This window comes from Rhincodon typus, chromosome 23 (assembly GCF_021869965.1).
Source record: "Rhincodon typus isolate 14 chromosome 23, sRhiTyp1.1, whole genome shotgun sequence".
NCBI lineage: Eukaryota > Metazoa > Chordata > Chondrichthyes > Orectolobiformes > Rhincodontidae > Rhincodon > Rhincodon typus.
In genome coordinates, this window is record NC_063354.1 from 24,121,140 (window position 1) to 24,141,247 (window position 20,108).

At 38.5% G+C, this 20,108-nt stretch overlaps 1 protein-coding gene across 1 annotated transcript; it reads left to right on the plus strand.

The window, feature by feature from the left end:
* The first annotated feature begins 187 nt into the window (after positions 1–187).
* stx8 (syntaxin 8) lies at positions 188–18,678 on the plus strand. Its single transcript, XM_048611115.1, has 5 exons — positions 188–275; positions 1,219–1,318; positions 13,032–13,126; positions 14,004–14,114; positions 18,483–18,678. Exons 1-5 carry the CDS (start codon positions 259–261, stop codon positions 18,676–18,678), a joined length of 519 nt encoding a protein of 172 aa, XP_048467072.1. The 5' UTR covers positions 188–258.
* Positions 18,679–20,108: the final 1,430 nt, after the last annotated feature.

The following is a 20,108-nucleotide window of genomic DNA, read 5'->3' on the forward strand; positions in this document are numbered from 1 at the left end:
GTGATGAGGAGAGAGAGAGGGGAAGGGGCAGGTGACAAGGCAGGGGGGAACTAGAGGGGCCGGTGATGAGGAGAGAGGGCGGGGAGGGGCAGGTGCGGGGTGAGGGTTTGGGGGGAGGTGGAACAGGAGGTGGTTGAAAGGCGAGAAATATCGCCCGGAACCAAAGTTCCGGCAGATTGTGACATTTGGTGCCGAAATGTGAGACGGACAGAAACCAGGAAGTAAAGAGCGACAACAACAACAGAGAGAGAGAGAGAGATGGCCCGGGAGCCGTGGTAAGGGAAATAGGAAATGGGGGGGGGGGTGATTGGGGGTGATGGTGGGTACTTCGAACCCCCTTTTTTCATATCAGCCGCCTCCGGTTCAGCCGATTGCGGTTATTGGGGGAAGGAAAGCCCCACAATCTCAAAGTGGGTGAGTTGTGTTGTGTGTGAGAGAGAAACATCCTTTAATCAGGAATCTTTACAGCACCCGGTTTGTGAGATGTCTTTTGTAAGGGGCAGGGCTCAATACCTGTATTGACTCCGGGTTAAGCCCCGCCTAGATTTAAAAATTCTCATCCTTTTCAAATGTTCCTGTAACCTCACTCCTCTCTGTCACCTGCTAAGCCCTGAAATTCCCTTCCTAAATCTCTCTTCCTGTTGTATTGCACATACCTCGTTTAAGTTGCTGCTTAAAATCTCCCACTTTCATTCTTCTTTTGGTCATCTGTCCATAATGTTCTCTTATGTGTCTCCGTGTCAAATATTGCAGAGATGTGTTTTGATGGTCTGTAACTTTAAAGAGCACTGTGGTCGTATTTGAATTGGCGTTGCTGTTTTAAATGCAGTAAGATCCCATCAAGAGCAATGAACTTGTTTGATCATGCAAATTTGTAGGTCATTGAGAACCCGTCTAATTCAGCAAGAGACCTTTATATCCACTTAAAACGTGGGAATACACAGAAGGGGGCTGAGTTTAACATGTCAACTCGGTGACAGCATCCTGAACTTTGCAGCAGCTTCTTCATGCTGTATGGATCTGTCCAAATAGTTCAAGTCTTTGAACATTTGAGAAAGAGACTTGAAACTCATCCTGTGGCATAGGCAAGGGGGTAACCAAAAATGTCATGGGAAAATGCTATTAAAATATATTTCAGTGCTATTTAAATTTGCATTCTAAGCATTTTAATTTGATTCATGTTTGGATATCTGTAATAGTCTTTCCCTTGTTCTATAGGTTAATGAAATATGATTCCTCCTGTCATCTAGCACAGGAAATTGCTGAAAATATTCATGAACGTAATAGACAAAAGAGAACAGGAGGTAATCCTTCCAAGGTAAATTAAATGGTGGATACTATTATTTTGCAGTTCCTCTTTACAAGAACATTATAAAATCTCAAAATCACACCTGTACAGTAGACATAATTTGTATGAAATTTTAAGTGAGAAAACTATACACTAGGTTTAATTTTAAATTTATATGTGATTTACACATGTATTTCTATTCCCAATATTTTTCATTTGTGTGTTTCTTATTTTTAAAACTTAGCAATATATTGCCTGGACAACCTGACACCCCTGGGATATACTAGGTAGGGATGTAAACTAATTAATTTTAACTTTCAAACATCCTGTCATAGAGATCTACAGCACAGAAAAGGGCTCTTTGGCCTACTGCATCCACACTAATCAAAAACAACCACCAAACTTATTCTAATCCCTTTGAATCTGGGATGTACATTAGTAATTTATAACTACAGTGCAATCAACTGCAACTTACCAGCTCCATTTGGAAGCCGACAGAGGACCACCTATTAGTTAGTGGTTTCACCTCTAATTCTAGCCAATTTAAGGAAACGTGAACTCTCAAGATGTTGTTAAATTTGAAAGGGTTCAGAAAAGATTTACAAAGATGTTGCTGGGATTGGAGAGTTTGAGCTATAGTGAGAGGCTGAATAGGCTGGAGCTCTTTTCCCTGGAGCATCGGAAGCTGAAGGGTGACCTTATCGAGGTTTATAAAATCAGGAGGGGCATAGATAGGGTGAATAGCCAAGGTCTTTTTCCCAGGGTAGGGGAGTTCAAAACTAGAGGGCTTTGGTTTAAGGTGAGTGCAGAAAGATGTAAAAGGGATCCAAGGGCAACTTTTTCACGCAGAGGGTGGTGTGTGTGTGGAATGAGCAGCCAGAGGATGTGTGGAGGCTGGTACAATCACAACATTTAAAAGGCATCTGGATGGGTGCGTGAATTGGAAGAAGTTTGAGGGATATCGACCAAATGCTGGTAAATAGGACTAGATTTATTTAGGATATCTGGTTTGCATGGACGAGTTGGACTGAAGGTCTGTTTCCATGCTGTACAACTTTATGACTCTATCCTTGGAATTGTCATTACCTTACAGCTATTTACAAATTTTTCAAATCCAGGATTTCCCATTTCTATTATGTTTATTAAACATTTTGCAACCCTAAATTAAAAGTTATACTCCTAAAACATATGAATCATGAAGTTAATCATTTTTACAACACTACAATGGATTTGATTAAGAGCAGCATCCTTTTCCTTCAAACAATAAGAATGGTAAACTGACCTGCTTTTGGTGCAGCTGTACTTTTTAATTTCCTTTAATTTAGTTTTAGATCCAAACTGCTGTATTGTACAGATAGATTAAATTGCTTTGAATTATCAATTGGGCATCTGTCAGTTTTGTTCAATGCTGCAAAAGTGTAATTCATGGGCCTTAGGAAGGATAGATTTTGTGGGCAAAATCACTTTTTCCTCGTTTCAAATTTTCAGTATTTAATGGCCACAATGTTTCTTTCAGATCAACAGTGAAGTTAATAGTGCTGAGCTGTATTTATGTACAAATGGTACAACAATTTTGAGTATGGTTAAACTCCATTTTTAACAAGTTGCTGTTCAAATTGTTCTGCCCTGCCATTCACTTCAGTAAAATGGCATTCTGCTTTCCACCTCACCATTGAAAAACATTGAACAAATGAAAAATTGCTGGACAGTGGATAAGCACTAAATTTGTCACAGAACTTTTGAAGTCATTTAAAACTTTCTAGGAACTCCACCATGTGGTGACGCCTTGTCCAACAAACTGCAACACGGATGGCAACGTTGTACAGAAGCATCGAAAGCAGGAATGAGAGCAGAATCTTGGCCGAGAACCTGCACTCCCCCAGCCCCCTGCCCCTTCCTGCTTCAGCCCCTCCCCTTATCTTCTACACCCCTCCCCCTCCCTCGTCTTCCACATTCTCAACCTCAGGAGAACAGTCTTCCTCTCTACTCAAAGGCCTGTGGCTCCAGGATTGGTCAGTGAGTCATCTGAGGAGCCACAAGCCTCAAGGTGAGGAACTGAAGATGGCAAATTTCACAATTTTGCAGTCAACCTGCATAAGTAGTTGTACAGTTGTCTGCCTGTTTTCCCAGATGCCCAGTTTCTGTCGCTATGGCTTAGTTAGCTCGTACTTTAAGTAAACTACCACGCAAAACAACCTTAAATATGTAAAGACAAGTTTAACAAATAGCAGATGTCATTAGATGTCCTACCACAGCAAATTAATGACTGGTGTTTGTATGCAAGTTTCATATCCTCTGTGATTATCATTAATTTTACTGTGAAACAAGGCAGTGTTCAGTAATAACCAATTCATTTGGAAGTGTTTTATTTTGATTTGAATGTTTCTTATATAACTAAACACTATGATGGTATGAAAGTGAGGAAAGTTTTATTTTCTGAGAAATCTGCTCTCCTTTCCCCAATTCCGGGCAAAGACTTTGGAAAGGGGTTTAATTACACTTGTCATTTTCTGGGATTTCAGCCACGAATGCTTCTGAAAATGAATGGTGAGATATTTATTGTTGCTTGCTCTATGTGCACTGTAATTGTTATTCCATTAGGTTGATGTTTGGAATATATTTCATTGATTGATTAATTCCTGGGATCCTTTGAAATGCAGCGTGAACTATGCTGAGTCAGAGACCAATAAAAAGATTCCAGTATGCAATTAACTGCTGATTTAAGGTTATTAATGACAATTGCTGTTCACTCATTTCCATGTTTCTTCAATACTGTGTATTATTGAAAGTCTGACCTGAAAGCAACAGGAAAGTTTATAGTGGATGTGAACAATTTGCTTGCATACATAATTTACTCTTTCTATGTTTTGGTTGATGTTTTTAAAAAAAACAGTTACCGTAAAAAACAAAGAAACCCTAATTATATTTTTTTCAGGTATGAAATTTTTGTGATTTGAAGACTTGTACTTGGAAAATGCAGTCTGGTTTTAGTTGACTGCAGAAATGTAATCCTGGGCAGAGAACACAAGAATTATATTTTCACCCACAGATCATGTATACAGACTGTTTTGTTTTTCAATATACATTCAATTGTATATCTATAATTTAGAAGACAAAGAAAAATGATGGACAGATTTTCAGTTCCATCAGCACTACACAATTGACATCTTACTCTGTACCTGGAAAATTTTATATTTCTTTAAAAAAAGACCATTGAATCCATCTGGTAGAAAATGCAGAAGGATGCTTTCCAGACACATTAATCTTGTATCAGACTTTGCAGCAGTGCTGTCAAATGTTACAATAATTTCAAACTTAATTGCACTAGATTTTGATGAATGTAGCAACTGAGTGCTTCCAGCAGACATGTGACATGTTTTGCGCACGGGCTGACCAAAGTAGGTCAGCTGATCGGAATGTTATTTGTTGAAGGTTTTTATTATCTAGTTATATATTGTTTATATGTGTACATTTTTATTTTAATGTAACATAATCCCCAAATGAAATGAGCATTAATCCAGGTCTACAACTAAGTGGATATTTAATGCATATGCAGATAGTTTTTGGGGTGAAATGTGCATTTCTAAAGTAACCATATGCTGAGAAGTAGGTTAACTCTGTTGATACAGCTTCAATTTAAGCCTGTTAAGTCAAATTGCATCAGATAAACTTCAAGAAGAGTGACAAGGGATCGATTTTTTTTTTAAAAGTTCTTCCAGATAGAAGTGCTCTGTCACCAGCATTCACAAACGTTAATGGCTATCTGATCAAGCCGAATTCCTGCGATTGATATCACTTCATTTTCAAAATATAGTGTCATTATTACTGAATTCTTGAAAGGGACAAGAAATCAAAGCAGGTTAGTATAGTGACGCACTTTGTTTCAATGAGATAAATTCTCATTCTTCTAAACTATTGTCAGAATATGCTCAATTTATTCAGCTTTTTATCAAATAACAACCCTCTTATCCCTGGGGCTAATTGAGTAAACTTTTACTGCACCACTTCTAATCCTTCCTTTGATATGAAGATGAAAACTGCACATGTTCCTCCAGATATAGTTTCACCAAAGTCTTTCAATTGTTGCAAGAGTTATTAATTCATGTACTCCAGTCAACTTGCAAGAAAGGTGAACATGATTTTTGCCTTCCTACTTGATTGCTGTATTCATGTGCTAATCTTCTGTGCACCTAAGCCCTTCTGAAAATCAAACTTTGTAAAAAGTTTTTCTTTTACTCTTCCTGATACCAAAGAGGCAGCACTGTGGCTCAGTGGTTACCACTGCTGCCTCACAGCACCAGGGACCCGGTTCATTTCCACTCATTGGCAACTGTGTGGAGTTTGCATATTCCCCTCACATCTGTATGGGTTTCCTCTGAGTAGTCCGGTTTCCTCTCACAGTCCAAAGATGTGCAGGTTAAGTGGATTGGCCATGCTAAATTGCCTATAGGGTCCAGAGATTTGCAAGCTAGATGGATTAGCCATGGGAAATGCAGGGTTGCGGGGATAGAGTAGAAGGTTGAGTCTGGGTGGGATGCTGTTCAGAAGGTAACTGTGAACTCGATGCTCCAAATAGCCTGTTTCCACGCTATAGAGTTTCTATGATTCTATGCAAGTGAGTAATTTACCAATATTGTACTCCATCTGCCACCTGTTGCCCACTTACTTAACCTGTCTCTGTTTTATTGTAGCATCTGTATATCTTCCTCATTGTTCACTGTCATAATTAGTTTTGTATTATGAGCATGGTTGGATACATTACCCTTAGATTTTTTAGTCTGACTCATTAATATTTGATATAGCTTGTAAATAGCTGAGGCCCTCACATGAACTTATGGCAATCCACTTTGCCAACTTAAGAATTTCTTGTTTACCCCAATATGCTGATTCGTGTCCATTATCCTATCCTCCCATTTTAATGCTAATGCATTATCCAGTTTCACAGGCATTTATATTTTGCATATTAACCTTTTGTGCGGTCCCTTATCAAATGTCATTTGCAAATCCAAGTATTCTACATTAACAGACTCCCCTTAATACACCTTTCAATCCACCATACCTAACTCCAAAAAACCCAATAAATTTGTCGAGAAATCTTTTGCTTTTGTGAAGCCTATAATGCTGTCATTTTCTAGATGCATTGTTCAGACTTGCTGAAATTTCCTGCTGACTGATGACAGGCTAATTGGTCAATCATTCCTTGTTTCATGTCTACATTCACTCTTGATTTGCAGGGCCATATCTATTATCTTCTAGGGAATCCAGGAAATTTTAGAAAATTATATCCTGTGCATCTGTTATCCTGCTGCTTCTTCTAGATCCCCAAGGTGTAGGTCTTTAGCTTTTGGTCCCCTAAGTTTCTCCACTAATACTTCATCTCTGTTTATAATTGCTTGTTCTTATTAGCCAATTGATAACTCTACATTTCCAGTGTGTAGATGGTGCCTTATACTGTGAAGATAAGTACACAATAATTATTAAATGTTTCTGACAGTTCCTCATTCCCCATGATCATTTCTCCTTCTTCAGCTTCTATGAAACCAATGCTTAATTTAGCTGCCCACCTTTCTACATAGATGTAAAGTCTCTTACGATCTGTTGTTATGTTCCTCTCAGTTGACTGCTTCTTTTCAATCAGCATTTTGGTTAATCTTTGATGAGTTTCTAAATTGTTCCTAATATTCAGACTTAATACTATTATTAACAACATCACAAATCTCTTTTTAAATCTAATACTACCTTCAATTTTTCTAGGTGGTGGTAAACTGATCTTTATGACTTGCTTGTTTTTCAATTAAAGGCCTTTTCGTTAAACACCTGAATTGTTGCTTTAAATACTTCCCATTGTATTATTTACCAATTTTTAGCTGACTTACCCAATCATCCTTGACTAACTGTCCCCCCATACTTATGTAATTAACTTTGATAAACTTTAATATTCTTGTTTCAGACTGGAGCATGTGGTTCTCAAACTTAATTGTATTAATGATCACTTTTTCACAGAAGATCTTTCACTTTGAAATTAAACCTGCCTCAGCACGTAATACTAGATCCAAAATAGTTTTATTCTTAAACAAAAACAGAAGTTGCTGGAAAAGCTCAGCAGGTCTGGCAGCTTCTGTGAAGAAAAAATCAGAGTTAATGTTTCGGGTCCAGTGATCCTTCCTCAGAACAATTTTCATTTAGTTTTATTCTTAGTTTGTTCCATAATGTATTGTTCCAGGAAATGCCGCAAAATAATTCTACAGACTCGTTTACCAGATTACCTTTTCCATTGGTCCTGTCCATGTACAAAATCCCACGATAATTGATTATCCACACCTACTAGCATTTTCTGACCCTGATTATTCCTGTCCCCACAAAAACTCATTCTGTTCCTCCTCTTATGAGCCAAGGACCTTTTGATTGCTGTGTAACTTTTTTTCCTGGCAGAATTTTGCTTTTTCATTCTGCCTGTTTTTTCAAGCTATGTGAATAATATTTATTTCCTAACCTTGATGGATAATTTGGTCCGAGAGTCAGGGATAGCCCAAAAGGATGTTTGAATGTTGGAGGTGATTTTAAAGCAGCATATTGAGCAACAGGTTAGATATGATCCAAGATATGAACCCCACTACAGATGAGAATAGTTTACTGGTCCTGCAACATACAGAAATGCAGGATGCAGAAAGATGCAGATCTAATTGATTGGTATTGCAGACTTTTGAAAGTAATCAATTAATCCAGGCAAGCAGGCAAATAAACTGGTCTCTGTTGCTGGAGTACAACTCTATTTCAAAAAACTGTATGCTGTCTAAAGTGATTTTTATTTCTCTCGAAATCTCTGTTTGCTAAGGGCTTGATAGTTGGCTCACGCTAATCTCTTACTCAATTACCCATTAGCAAGGGACAGATTCTGACTGATCCTTACCTCTATCATGCAGTCCATGAAGGTACCTCATTGCTAGGATATTCTGTTTAATCTTTACGCAGACAGTTGGTTTGCAATCATGAGATTTAAATTTATCAGGTTTAAAAATGTCTTGTTTTAGAACCTGTGCTAGAGTCATGCACATGACAGAATTAATAGGCCCACATTGTCCAGTCTCTGTCAGCCCAACAAGGTTCAATGGAATATTTCTTGGACAGAGAGAGAGCTGTTTCCGTAATCAATAAGTTTCTTAAGATTTTAAGAAATTATTTACTTGTTTTTTATCGTACGTAACATTGTCCCTAATAGTGAGTGGATCTAAACCACTATCTTCATTTGTGCCCTTGGCATGTCTATTTGATTGCAAATTCTATGCACCTTAAGATAAAGAGCCTTCATTTCTATTTGTATTACTGTTCTTTGCAGAGAGCTTTCTTCCTGAATCACTATCACTGTTAAACACTGAACTTTTCTGACTCATCAACTTTACCCCAAATCACTACATTGGTCAAGTGCCTCACTTTTCTTTTCAGATTTCTAAATCTTCCTTCATCTGACTCCTGCCTGCCCCTTTCAGTTTAAAGCCCTATGCGAAGCCTCTGTGTCCTGGCAATCACAGAACTAATTCCCATTCAAACTCTAAATATTAAATAAAATTACAGCTTGTGAAATACTAAATCCCACTTATACCAATTTCCAACTTTTCGGTCAGCTTTTTGTTTATTCAGCATTCTGTTCCCTGATCACTGTGCTTCATACTCCTGTACAATACAAATTACTTTCACATCTCATGCTAAATGCTAACTTACTTATGTCAGTAAGGAAAGCATACTTCTGTTATTAGTTGTGAAATATTTTGTGGTGTTGAATTTTTTGCTGTTTGAAAAAAGAGACAAGTTCTCTCATGTATTAGTTTTAGATTCTAGTCAGTTTTGTATTTACATCGTATTTCAAAAGCTCCATACAGAGAGCAATGAAGTGGCTGGGCCTGTAATACTCATACCCAGTGAAACACAATATGGTGTTGATCATTTAAAAAAGATGCTGATGTGTGGGACACGTTCAGATAATTTTTATCCAGAACAATGATGCCAAATGAATGGTGTGGGAGACAATTGGTTTTTTAACTCCCAGGCTTTCTTGACATTATAATCTTATTTAAAGATTTGAATTAAATATTTTTCTGGCAATGACTTGAAGGGCCAAAGACCACTTTCTATTCTGTAACAATTGTTTGATTTACTGTGATGGTGATGTAGTTGCTTTTGGTAAAAAAGTGGGCCAATCATTTTGCTTAACTCGCTTAAACTTTTCTAACATGAATTTGAGCCCGCCTGACTTCATTAAGGGGAGGTAATTCTTGACAAATGTGTTAATTCTTTGAGGAGGTAACTTGTAAATTCAACAAATGAGAGGCAGTGACGTGATCTATTTAGATTTCCAGAAGGCTTTTGACAAGGTGCCTCACAGGAGGCTGCTAAGATAAGATAAGATCCCTTCTGGCATGGATAGAGGATTGGCTGACTGGCAGAAGGAAGAGAGTGGGGATAAAAGGGTCTTTTTCAGGATGGCAGCCAGTGACGAGTGGAATTCTTCAGGCGTTAGTGTTGGGGCCGCATTGTACATTATCCGTGTAGATGAAGGAACAAAGAGCATTGTTGCTCAGTTTGCAGATAACACAAAGGTTGGTGGAGGAATAGCTAGTTTTGAGGCTGCAGAAACACTTAACAGGCTAGGAGACTGGGCAAAGATGTGACAGATACAATACAATGTGGGCAAGTGTGAGGTTTTTGCACTTTGTTTGGCAGAGGCATAGCCTATTTTCTAAATGATGAAAGGCTCGGAAATCTGAAGCACAAAGAGATTTAAGAGTCCCAGTTCAGGATTTTCTGAAGGTTAACATGCAGATTCAGTTGGCAGTTATGGGTTCTAGAATACAGGAGCAGAGATGTACTGCTGAGGCTGTACAAGACTGGTCAGGCTACATTTGGAATATTGTGAGCAGTTCTGGGCCCATATAAAAGGGAGGATATGCTGGTGTTGGAGGAGGTCCATAGAACGTTTACAAGAATGATCCAGGGGATGAAGGGCTTGTCATATAAGGTGCAGATGATGACTCTGGGTCCGTATTCAGTGGAGTTTACAAGGACGAGGGGGGATCTGATTGAGACTTTTAGAATACTGAGAGGCCTGGATAGAATGGACGCGGACAAGATGTTTCTACTAGTACGACTAGGACCCAAGGACATGGCTTCAGAGTGAAGGGGCAACCTTTAGAACTGAGATGAGGAGGAGTTTCATCAGCCAGAGGGTGATGAATCCATGGCATTCCTTGCAGCTGAAAGCTGTCATTGAGTGTATTTAAGACAGAACTAGGTCCTTGATTAGTAAGGTGCTCAAGAGTTATGGGGAGAAGGCAGGAGAATGGCGTTGAGAAACTTCTCTGTCACGATTGAATGGTGGAGCAGACTTGATAGGCCAAATGACCTAATTCGGCTCCTATATGTTATGGTCTTATGTAGTTACTGGAGTCTCGATCCTACTGTCCTGACTTGTATTATATGTAACTGAGATCACGTCTGTAGTGACTTCTCCTCTGACCTACTGGAAAAACAGACTCTCACCAGTTGTAAGACTAGGTTTCTGGTTTTTGGCGTTGTCCAGCCTGGTCATTTCTTTCTCTTAGTCTAGTCATAGCTGTCTTCCTTGTCATGGACACTAGATGTCCTCATTCACATCCATACAAATCATATGAAGCTACTTATTTTTGCAATTATTTAACTGAAAGGCATGTTCTGCATTTGCAGCTTTCCATTCATTGGGTTTGATGTTGTGAAATCTGGCTGTGCAACAGCATTATCATCCAGAATAAACTGCCTAGATTTTATAAATGATGTTCGCAGATATAGAACCATGTAAACGGATCTTGTGTCTTTTGGACATTAAGAACGAAGTAATGTAGTAATCAGTTCAAATTTATAAAGGATCTGTTAAGAAAATGATTATGGCTTATTTGGGGCAGGTGAAAAGTCATGTGCAGAAAAGCTTTTCTGATCTCTGGGCAAATGAATTGTGGCTGTCAAATTGTCATCATTCTAATGGCTTTTGCGTGCTTGTTTTTCTTAGTTCGAATACCTAAAACTATTCTCGAAGTGAGCCCTTACTCCCAGGACCCAGGCTATGTTTTTACCTACCCATTATCCAGGTTACTTGTAATGAGAACAAGCAGGAAGCTTTTATCATGGTATTTTGATGTATGGTTTATTTTAGGTGTCCTGACTCTTGACTTAGAAAGTGAACAGAATAAAAATTTCATTAGATGGTGGCTCAGGATAATAATTACTACAGAATTAATTAAACAATAATTGAATAAGCGAACAGAATAATTACTTATTGTAGATTTGTAACAGACCCAAACTTAACTTGTTCTTCGGAATGTTTAAAAAAAAAAGTTGCACGTGCTTTTTGTTTGTGCAAGACAGGTGTAGGACAACTGTTAAAAGCTTTCGGAGAAAAGTTATTTTAAAATTATCCTGATAAAATGTAGTAATCAATTAATGCTACACTAGAAGGAGGAAAAAGTTTTCAACTGGGAAACTACTGATGAAGATCAGAAGACTTTCTTCTGCTTTCAGAAAATGCACAAGGGGTCAGTATAGCTTCATATCAAAGGGTGTGAGGACACCATTCAATGAAAACTTGAGAATGAGGAAAAGTGGCAGTGCATTAAGAACTGTGAGTTATAATTTATGCAGAAACAAAGTTGAAAACCAAAGGAAGGCAGTTAATAATTGATCATTAGTCTTTGATAATACTGACTAATAGAACTTCCTTCCATTTGAAGACAATTTTAAGTGTAAACTTGACTAGAAATATCAAAGTATTCCATGCTTCAAATTGACCTGTTCATGGCATCTGCTTTTGTACATTATTCAGATTATCGCTCAAATCATTTTCAACTATTTGAGATGAATGCATTGAGGTGATCCTACTTATTCTTTTAGTTTTGTTCAAACATTTACTATCTTGCTGACTATACATGTAACCCCAGTATAAGTTTATTTCCTAAAATGAGATTTCATTGTGCAAATTGTGAGACCTCATTTAAGCAAAATTTAGTTTAATTTACAAATTGAGAAACTACAAAAATTATTATTCATCTCAAAATATTGCGTCAAAGAAAATAAACCATATATACTTTATGTATTAATTTTGAATGTATTAGTTTTTTTAGGGGATGCATTGTTGCAACATAATGTGATTTTTATACAGAATATTCAATCTCAAAGATGCATCATGATGTTTTATATCTATTTGCATAAATTCATTTATTTCTTCAAATAATATTCATACACTTGATTTGTTATATGGCTTGTGTTATTATTTTGTTCTCCTGTGGGAAACTGGAGTGTAGGAACGTGAATGTTATTCTGCCTGAGAAAATATGTCATCTCTGCCCATTTGCACTTCAATTGCGAATCAGTGGGAGTGTGTGGGGGATGGGATATTAACCCAGTTTGTTGAGATCATTTGTTACTGATTTTTTTTTGGCAATCTCAAAGAGTTGGAAGGTTGAGAATGCTTTGGCTGGTTGTTTGGGTTCTTTTAATTTTGAAAAGATTATTCAAATTTCTTATTTGTTTCATTTGGTCTCCGACTTGGTAGGTGCCAAATGGTAAAAATAGTTCAAAATGGCATATATTCATTCAAAAGCCTGACGGCTTTTTTGAAGAGTTCTTTCAGATTGTTTTTACATGATCATGTGTGTTGAAATATTGATGAATTGTTTTTAAATGTGGTGTTGCAGACAATATTTTATTTTGTCCCCTGCAGCTGAATATGACAATTCGAACATCTCTACAGAGGCTCCAAGAACAGATTAGCCAGTTGAAGGATTCTTTGTTGCGCAGTTTGTCGACACGCCAAATGTATCCTTTCAAAGCCTGTGCAGGTCCACATTGTAACAAAATATAGACAAAGATGATATATATGTAAATCCATGCATAAAGTACACACTGTGCACTCTCTTAATTGAAATTGTGGCAAAAGATCATGACTGAATAATCTGTGTGGCTATTTTACCAAACAATTGCTTTCTAAATACTGTGAAAGATGACCAAATAGAATGAAAAAGTAGTGCATTGTCTCTGCCTTTGTAAAATATCACAACTCAGGAATTGAAACAACTGCTTACCAACAACAACTTTTGTTGTTATTCTTGTAGGCATCAAAAGGAAAGTTAAAGTGAGTTGACTTCTAATCTCTTCAACTTGTTTATATTGCAAAGCTAGCTTTGTGGTTTGATGTTCAGAAGAAAAATATATCTGGAAGCATGGAAGACACTATTTTATGAGATCATGCAACAGCTATGTGCATTCAAATGGGGCTTTCATTTAACTTTTAAAAATGTGGATATATACAGATCTTTCAAGTTCATAAATAATTTTGCGCGCATTCCTTAAAGTGTGGTTATCAGCTTAGGTGGCATGAGCTCAAAATTAACAAGCTCAGACCAGAGCTTGCTTATGGTGGATTGTGCACAATCACAACTTGCTTTGAATTATGTCTGCAAGAATCCTGATCATGCACTGTATCCAAATAACCTGCACAGCAAAATGTAAATTCACTTGATGTAGTGCATCTATAATGGTACAATTTTAAAGGAGTGCCAGAATAGCCAATGAAAGCGGGAGGACAGTTGGATAGGCTTTTTTTTAAATTGTGGCAAATAGGAAGGATCTTTGTTGTGACAAACAGAGGTACAGAAGACATATGCATATTACTTCTTTAATAATTCATGTTCAGTACACAATTTGAAGCAGACAGGCGTCAAAATTTGGTGGATGATTTGTTAACAAGACAGCGACAACTTCAGACAGCATTCAAGAATGATGGCACAGAGCCTGATGTAATGAGGTATGATTTGAATTGAGCTTCCTTTAATTTGAAAACTTATTTTCAGTTTGGATTTGCTGCAGTGTTAGCAAGTTTTTTTTTGAAAACTTTTGCTATCATACAAATGTAATTAAATTGTTTTGCCCTTAATTAAGATATTGAGTAATATTTTAGTACCTCTTTTAAATTTAACTTTGTCGCTGACTAGCAAAGAGCTGAGTACTCAAAACCTAGAGGAATCAATACTTTGGTTCATAATGAAAACAAAGGATTTTGAATATAATCAACTCATGTGCTCAGAGGAGCCGATAAAAGGCATTACTGTTGTTTGCTGCATTACTATTAGAGTGGGTACGAGTGAAATTGAATCCTTTATGGTGCCGTTGAGGTACACAGCATATATGGATTCAAGAGGAAACTACATAATAACGGACAAAGGAATTAAAAGATATGTTGATAGGTTGGGATGAAATAAAGTAGAAGAAGATTCATTTGAGGCATAAATATTGATGATGAGTTGGGTTGAATGACCTCTTTTTGTGCCATTGATTCATGTTAATTATGTGAGCAAGTGCAGCACCCATTTTGGCAACGTCTATGTCCACTCATCAATTATACAATCATAGAATCAAATAATGCAGAAGATGTCTCTTCGGCTCATTGAGTCTGCACTGACAGAAAAGAACCTACTGTAAATCTATGCTAGTCCTACTTTGCAGTACTTGGACATAACCTTGAATGGTATGACATTCAAGTGCTCATCCAAGTACTTTTTAAAGGTAGTTCTACCTCAACTACCCTCCCCAGCAGTGCATTCCAGAATCTTACCACCCTCTGGGTGCAAAATCTTTTCCACAAGTCCTCTCTAAATCTGCCTTTCACTTTAAAATTATGCCCTTTCATTATTGATCTCTCAACTAAAATGAATAGCTACTTTCTATCCGTCCTACCTGTGTACCTCATAATCAGATACATCTCAATCAGATACATTTCAGCCTTCTCTGATCTAAAGATAACAACCTGAGCTTATCTAGCCTCTCTTCATAGCTAAAATGCTTCATCCTTAGCAATATCTTGTTGAATCTGCTCTGCAACCCCTTCAGTGCAAACTTTTATAATGCACACCCAACCGCACGCAATACTCCAGCTATGGCTGAATCAAAGTATAGCTGTTTAGTTCCAAGATAGCCTCCATGCTCTTATAATCAATGCTACCACTGAAAAAGGCAAATGTTCTGTATGCCTTTTGAACTAGTATGTGTGATGTGGAGGTGCTGGTGTTGGACTGGGGTGGACAAGGTCAGAAGTCACACGACACCAGGTTATAGTCCAACAGGTTTATTTGAAGGCACAAGCTTTCAAAGCGCTGCTCCTTCGTCTAATGAAGTGAAGAAAAGCACACAGGCGCAGAATTTATAGGCAGAGAGATCAAAAGATCGTACAAATGGTGTGAGTGGAGTGTTGACAAGCTGAATAACAAGTTTCTGCAGGTGATCAAAAGTGTCAGATGGCGTGAGTAAAGTGTCAACGGCTGAATAGCAAGTAAAGGAATGACCTATAATCTGATTATTTGAGGCAGAGAAATAATTACAAAAAAATGAAAATAAGATGGTATTGGAGACAAACCAAATGGCTGGAATAACATGATAGATGTAAGAGTTATATGCTGAGGGTCTAACCAAAGTAACAAATAATCCAAAACTGTGCAAACTAATTTTGCTGGAGAGATCATAACAAGTTATCAAGGTGATGGTGTCAAAACAGAAGATTTTACAAATACAGAACAGTATGGTTAGGTTACATTCAGCCCCCAGTCTTCGGGTAAGCATCCTCCAAGACGGCCTTCGAGATACATAACAACGCAGAATCGTCGAGCAGAAACTAATAGCCAAGTTATGTACCCTTGAAGATGGTCTCAACCGTGATCTTGGGTTCATGTCATGCTACATGTAACCCCACCATACTGTTGTGTATTTTTAACATCTTCCTTACTGTGCTATTTTGATACCATCACTGTGATAACTTGTTAAGATCTCTCTACCTTAATTAGCTTGTACAGTTTTCGATTACTTGTTACTTTGGTTAGACCTTCGGTATGTGATTCTTATACTTGTCATGTTATTCCAGCCATTTGGTTTGTCTCCAACACCATCTTAGTTTTAATTTTTAAAAATTATATCTCTGCCTCACTTAATTGGATCATAGGTCATCCCTTCGCTGGCTATTCAGCTGTTGACACTTTACTCACAACATCTGATGCTTTTGATGGCCCGCAGAAACTTGTTATTCAGCATGTTGGCATTCCACTCACATAATTTTTATGATATTTTGATCTCTCTGCCTGTAAATTCTGTGCCTGTGTGCTTTTCTTCACTTCAACTGATGAAGGAGCAGTGCTGTAAAAGGTTGTGATTTCAAATAAACCTGTTGGACTATAACCTGGTGTCATGTGACTTCTGTTCTTAACTGGTCTCTTAACCTGTTCTCCCACCTTCAGGGATCTGTGGACAAGCACCCCAAGATCCCTCTGTTCCTCTGAGCTTCCTCATGTGTTGCCATTCCTTGAATACTCCCTTGTCTTCTTACTACTTCCAAAGTGCATAAGCAACGTTTGTCAGGGTTAAATTCCATTTGCCATTGATCTGCCCATTTCAGCAACCTGTCTATCTCCCCCTGTAACGTTAGACCTTCTTTGTGGTCAACCATCCAGTGTTATTGACACACACACGTGCACACAGACACCCACTCCCTTCTAAATGTTGTAACTGTACCTGTTGCTACATCATCGTCTAGCATATCATTCCATATACGCACCAGTGGCTGCTCAGGTCCCTTTTAAATCTTTTCCCTCTTAGCTTAAACCTAAGCTCTCTAGTTTTGAAATCCCTACCCCAAGTATAAGACCTTTGCTATTCACCTTATCTGTGCCTCTTGTGATCTTATAAACCAGCCTCTCCTTATAACTCAAACCCTCCAGTCCCATTTAACATCCTTGTAAATCTTTTTTGCACCCTTTCCAATTTAATAACATCCTACAGCAGGGCTACCTGAACTGTACTCCGTATTCCAAAAGTGACTTCACCAGTGTCCGGTACAGCCTCAAATGGGTCCTAAGTCCCATACTCAATGCTCTGACCAATGAAGATAAGTATACCAAACTCCACTTTCACCACCCTGTCGACATAACTCACCACTCTCAAGGAACTATGTACCTATACCCCAGGTCTCTCTGTTCGACAACACTCCCCAGTGCTCTACCATTAACGGTACAAGTCTTGCCTTGATTTGTCTTACTAAAATGCAACACCTTACATTTATCTAAATCAAGCTCCATCTGCCACTCCTTAGCCAATTGGCCCAGCTAATCAAGATCATGTTGTACTCTTAGATAATCTTCTGCACTGTCCACTGTGCCATCAGTTTTGGTGCCATTTGCAAACTTACTAACCATGCTTCCTATTTTTTAAACAAATCATTTATGTAAATGACAAACAGCAGTGGACCCAGCACCAATCCTTGCAGAACACCACTGCTCACAGGACTCTAGTCTGGCAAAAAAACCCTCTACCACCATTCTGTCTCCTACCATCAAGCAAATCTTGTATCCAATTGGCTAGTTCTCCCTGGATCCCATGTGATATAACTAATCTACCATGCAGAACCTTGTCCAATGCCTTGTCTACATGAACTTTTGCAATGTCTACCACTCTCTGCCCTTATCAATCCTCTTGATCATGGATACACAGTTTCCCACACACAGATCAATTGCACTACCCTCACTACACACCTGATCACCTCCTTGAAAAATTAACTCAAATTTGTTCAGGATGACCTCTGTATGATAAAGCCTTGCTGATTATCCCTGATCAAACCTAGCTTCTCCAAATGAAGATTAATTCTATCCTCCAGAATTTTCTCCAATAGTTTCCCTATCACTGATGTCTTAAATAATGTGTCAGTCTATTTTGAAGGAGATAGAAATTTTAGACAGGAGAATTGCTGCTGTCTTCAAATACTGCCATGAGATCTTTAATACATACCTATGAAAACATGTGAAGCCTCAGTTTTAACATCTGTGAAAGACACTGCCTCATGCAATGTAACAATCTTAGATCTATAATGAAGAATTAATGTGTTGGTACAAAACTTAGCTAGTGCAGCTATGACAGGGTTTCCAAGCAGAGTCTGTGAGTTTTATTTACCAGTATGCCAATGGTCCTGATTCAATTGCAGAGCAGGACAGGCCACAACCGCTTGGACCAACAGTCTTGCTAAAATTTAAAAGTCGAGCCATCCAGGTGATCAGAAGTGCACTGACCTGCCACAGAAGACTAGGAGTCATTGAGCCACTGTCTTGCTGACGTCTCCTGAGTTGTTTAATTTCTTCAGGGTGATGACATCCTTCGATGTAACAGCACTATTTACATCCATAAACATTGATCTAGCGAAAGAGACAGTTGCCACACTGCAGGATGAATCAAGTAGGCAGGCACCCCAGGACACCAACAACATCAACAAGGACACCACCATGAAAAGACTAGATCTGTACCTCACAACCCACTTCATCTTCAACGACGGCATATAAAAACAAATCAACGGGACACCAATGGGATCCCCAATATCAGGATTGATTGCAGAAGCAGTAATGCAAAGGTTAGAACGGACAACGCTCCCTATTATACAACCAAACTTTGGGTCTGATATGTAGATGACACCTTAGTGATTATCAAACATACTAAACAAGAAGAAACCTAATGACATACAAACAACATCCTCACCGGGATAAAATTCACAAAAGAAGAAGAGAACAACAACCGACTGCACTCCCTTGACATAATGGTAGAACACAAAAACAACAGGGAACTCCAGACTATTGTATATAGAAAGACCAAACATATGGACCAGAACTCAATTACACTAGCAACCGCCTCAAAGCCCAAAAATAGAGCTGCATCAGGACTCTTTAATTGAGCCACAACACATTGCAGCAACCCGGAACTACACAAAGCAGAACAGGAGCACCTGTAAGGAGTTTTCAAAAGAAATGGATACTTGAAAAGCACAATCCAGCGTTACCTCCAAGACAGACCACAACAGGAAGACACAACATGACCAGACTCACGAATCACTCTACCATGCATCAAGGACATTTCAGAGATGATGACAAGACTACTCACACCACTAGGTATCACAAACCAAGAGCCACTCTGCGATAGCTACTGATGAATGTAAAGGATCCCATACCCAAAACCAGCAAAACTGGGGTAATATACAAAATACCATGCAAGGACTGTGGGAAACACTACATTAGGTCAAACCGGAAGAAAACTGACAATACAGATACACGAACAGCAACTAGCCACCAAGAGACACACATGACCAATTCTCACTGTCTCACTACACATAGACAACGAGGTACACAAATTTGACTGGGTCAAGACATCCATAATCGCACAAGCAGAGACACACCACGGAATTCCTGGAGGCCTGTTCTAACTGGAACTCCATCCACAAATACATTGTATTAGACCCTACGTACAAACCACTGAGAAACCAAACACGCTAACAAACTGAGGCATATAAATAACAAGCGGGACAGAACACTGACACTTCACTGGAGGCGCACTGTTAGCTAGCAGGGTGACGAAATGTTTGTAATGAAACCCACCAGCTCGGTGAGCATTCCTACAACCTCAGGGCTCCAATGTTTTGATGTCCCTGTGCCCTAGTGTTTTGGTGTCCTGGTGTTTTGTTGTTCTGTACCTCTAGTAGGTAAATAGCTGTTTCAAAAGCTGGTGCTAGGTGGTCAGAGGCGGTTGAAGACACATCTCAGACTTCTGGAATGCAACTAAGGGGTCAGAGGAATTTTAGAAAATGGCCAAAGGTAATAGGAGCCAGCAAAAAAAAAGGAATCGCTTGAAATCTATGAAAGGCTGCTGTCAACACATGAAGAAGCCCTGGCAATGAATTGGTTCTGTGTTCAGGTTCCCCGTAAGTAAGGCTATGAGAATCTTT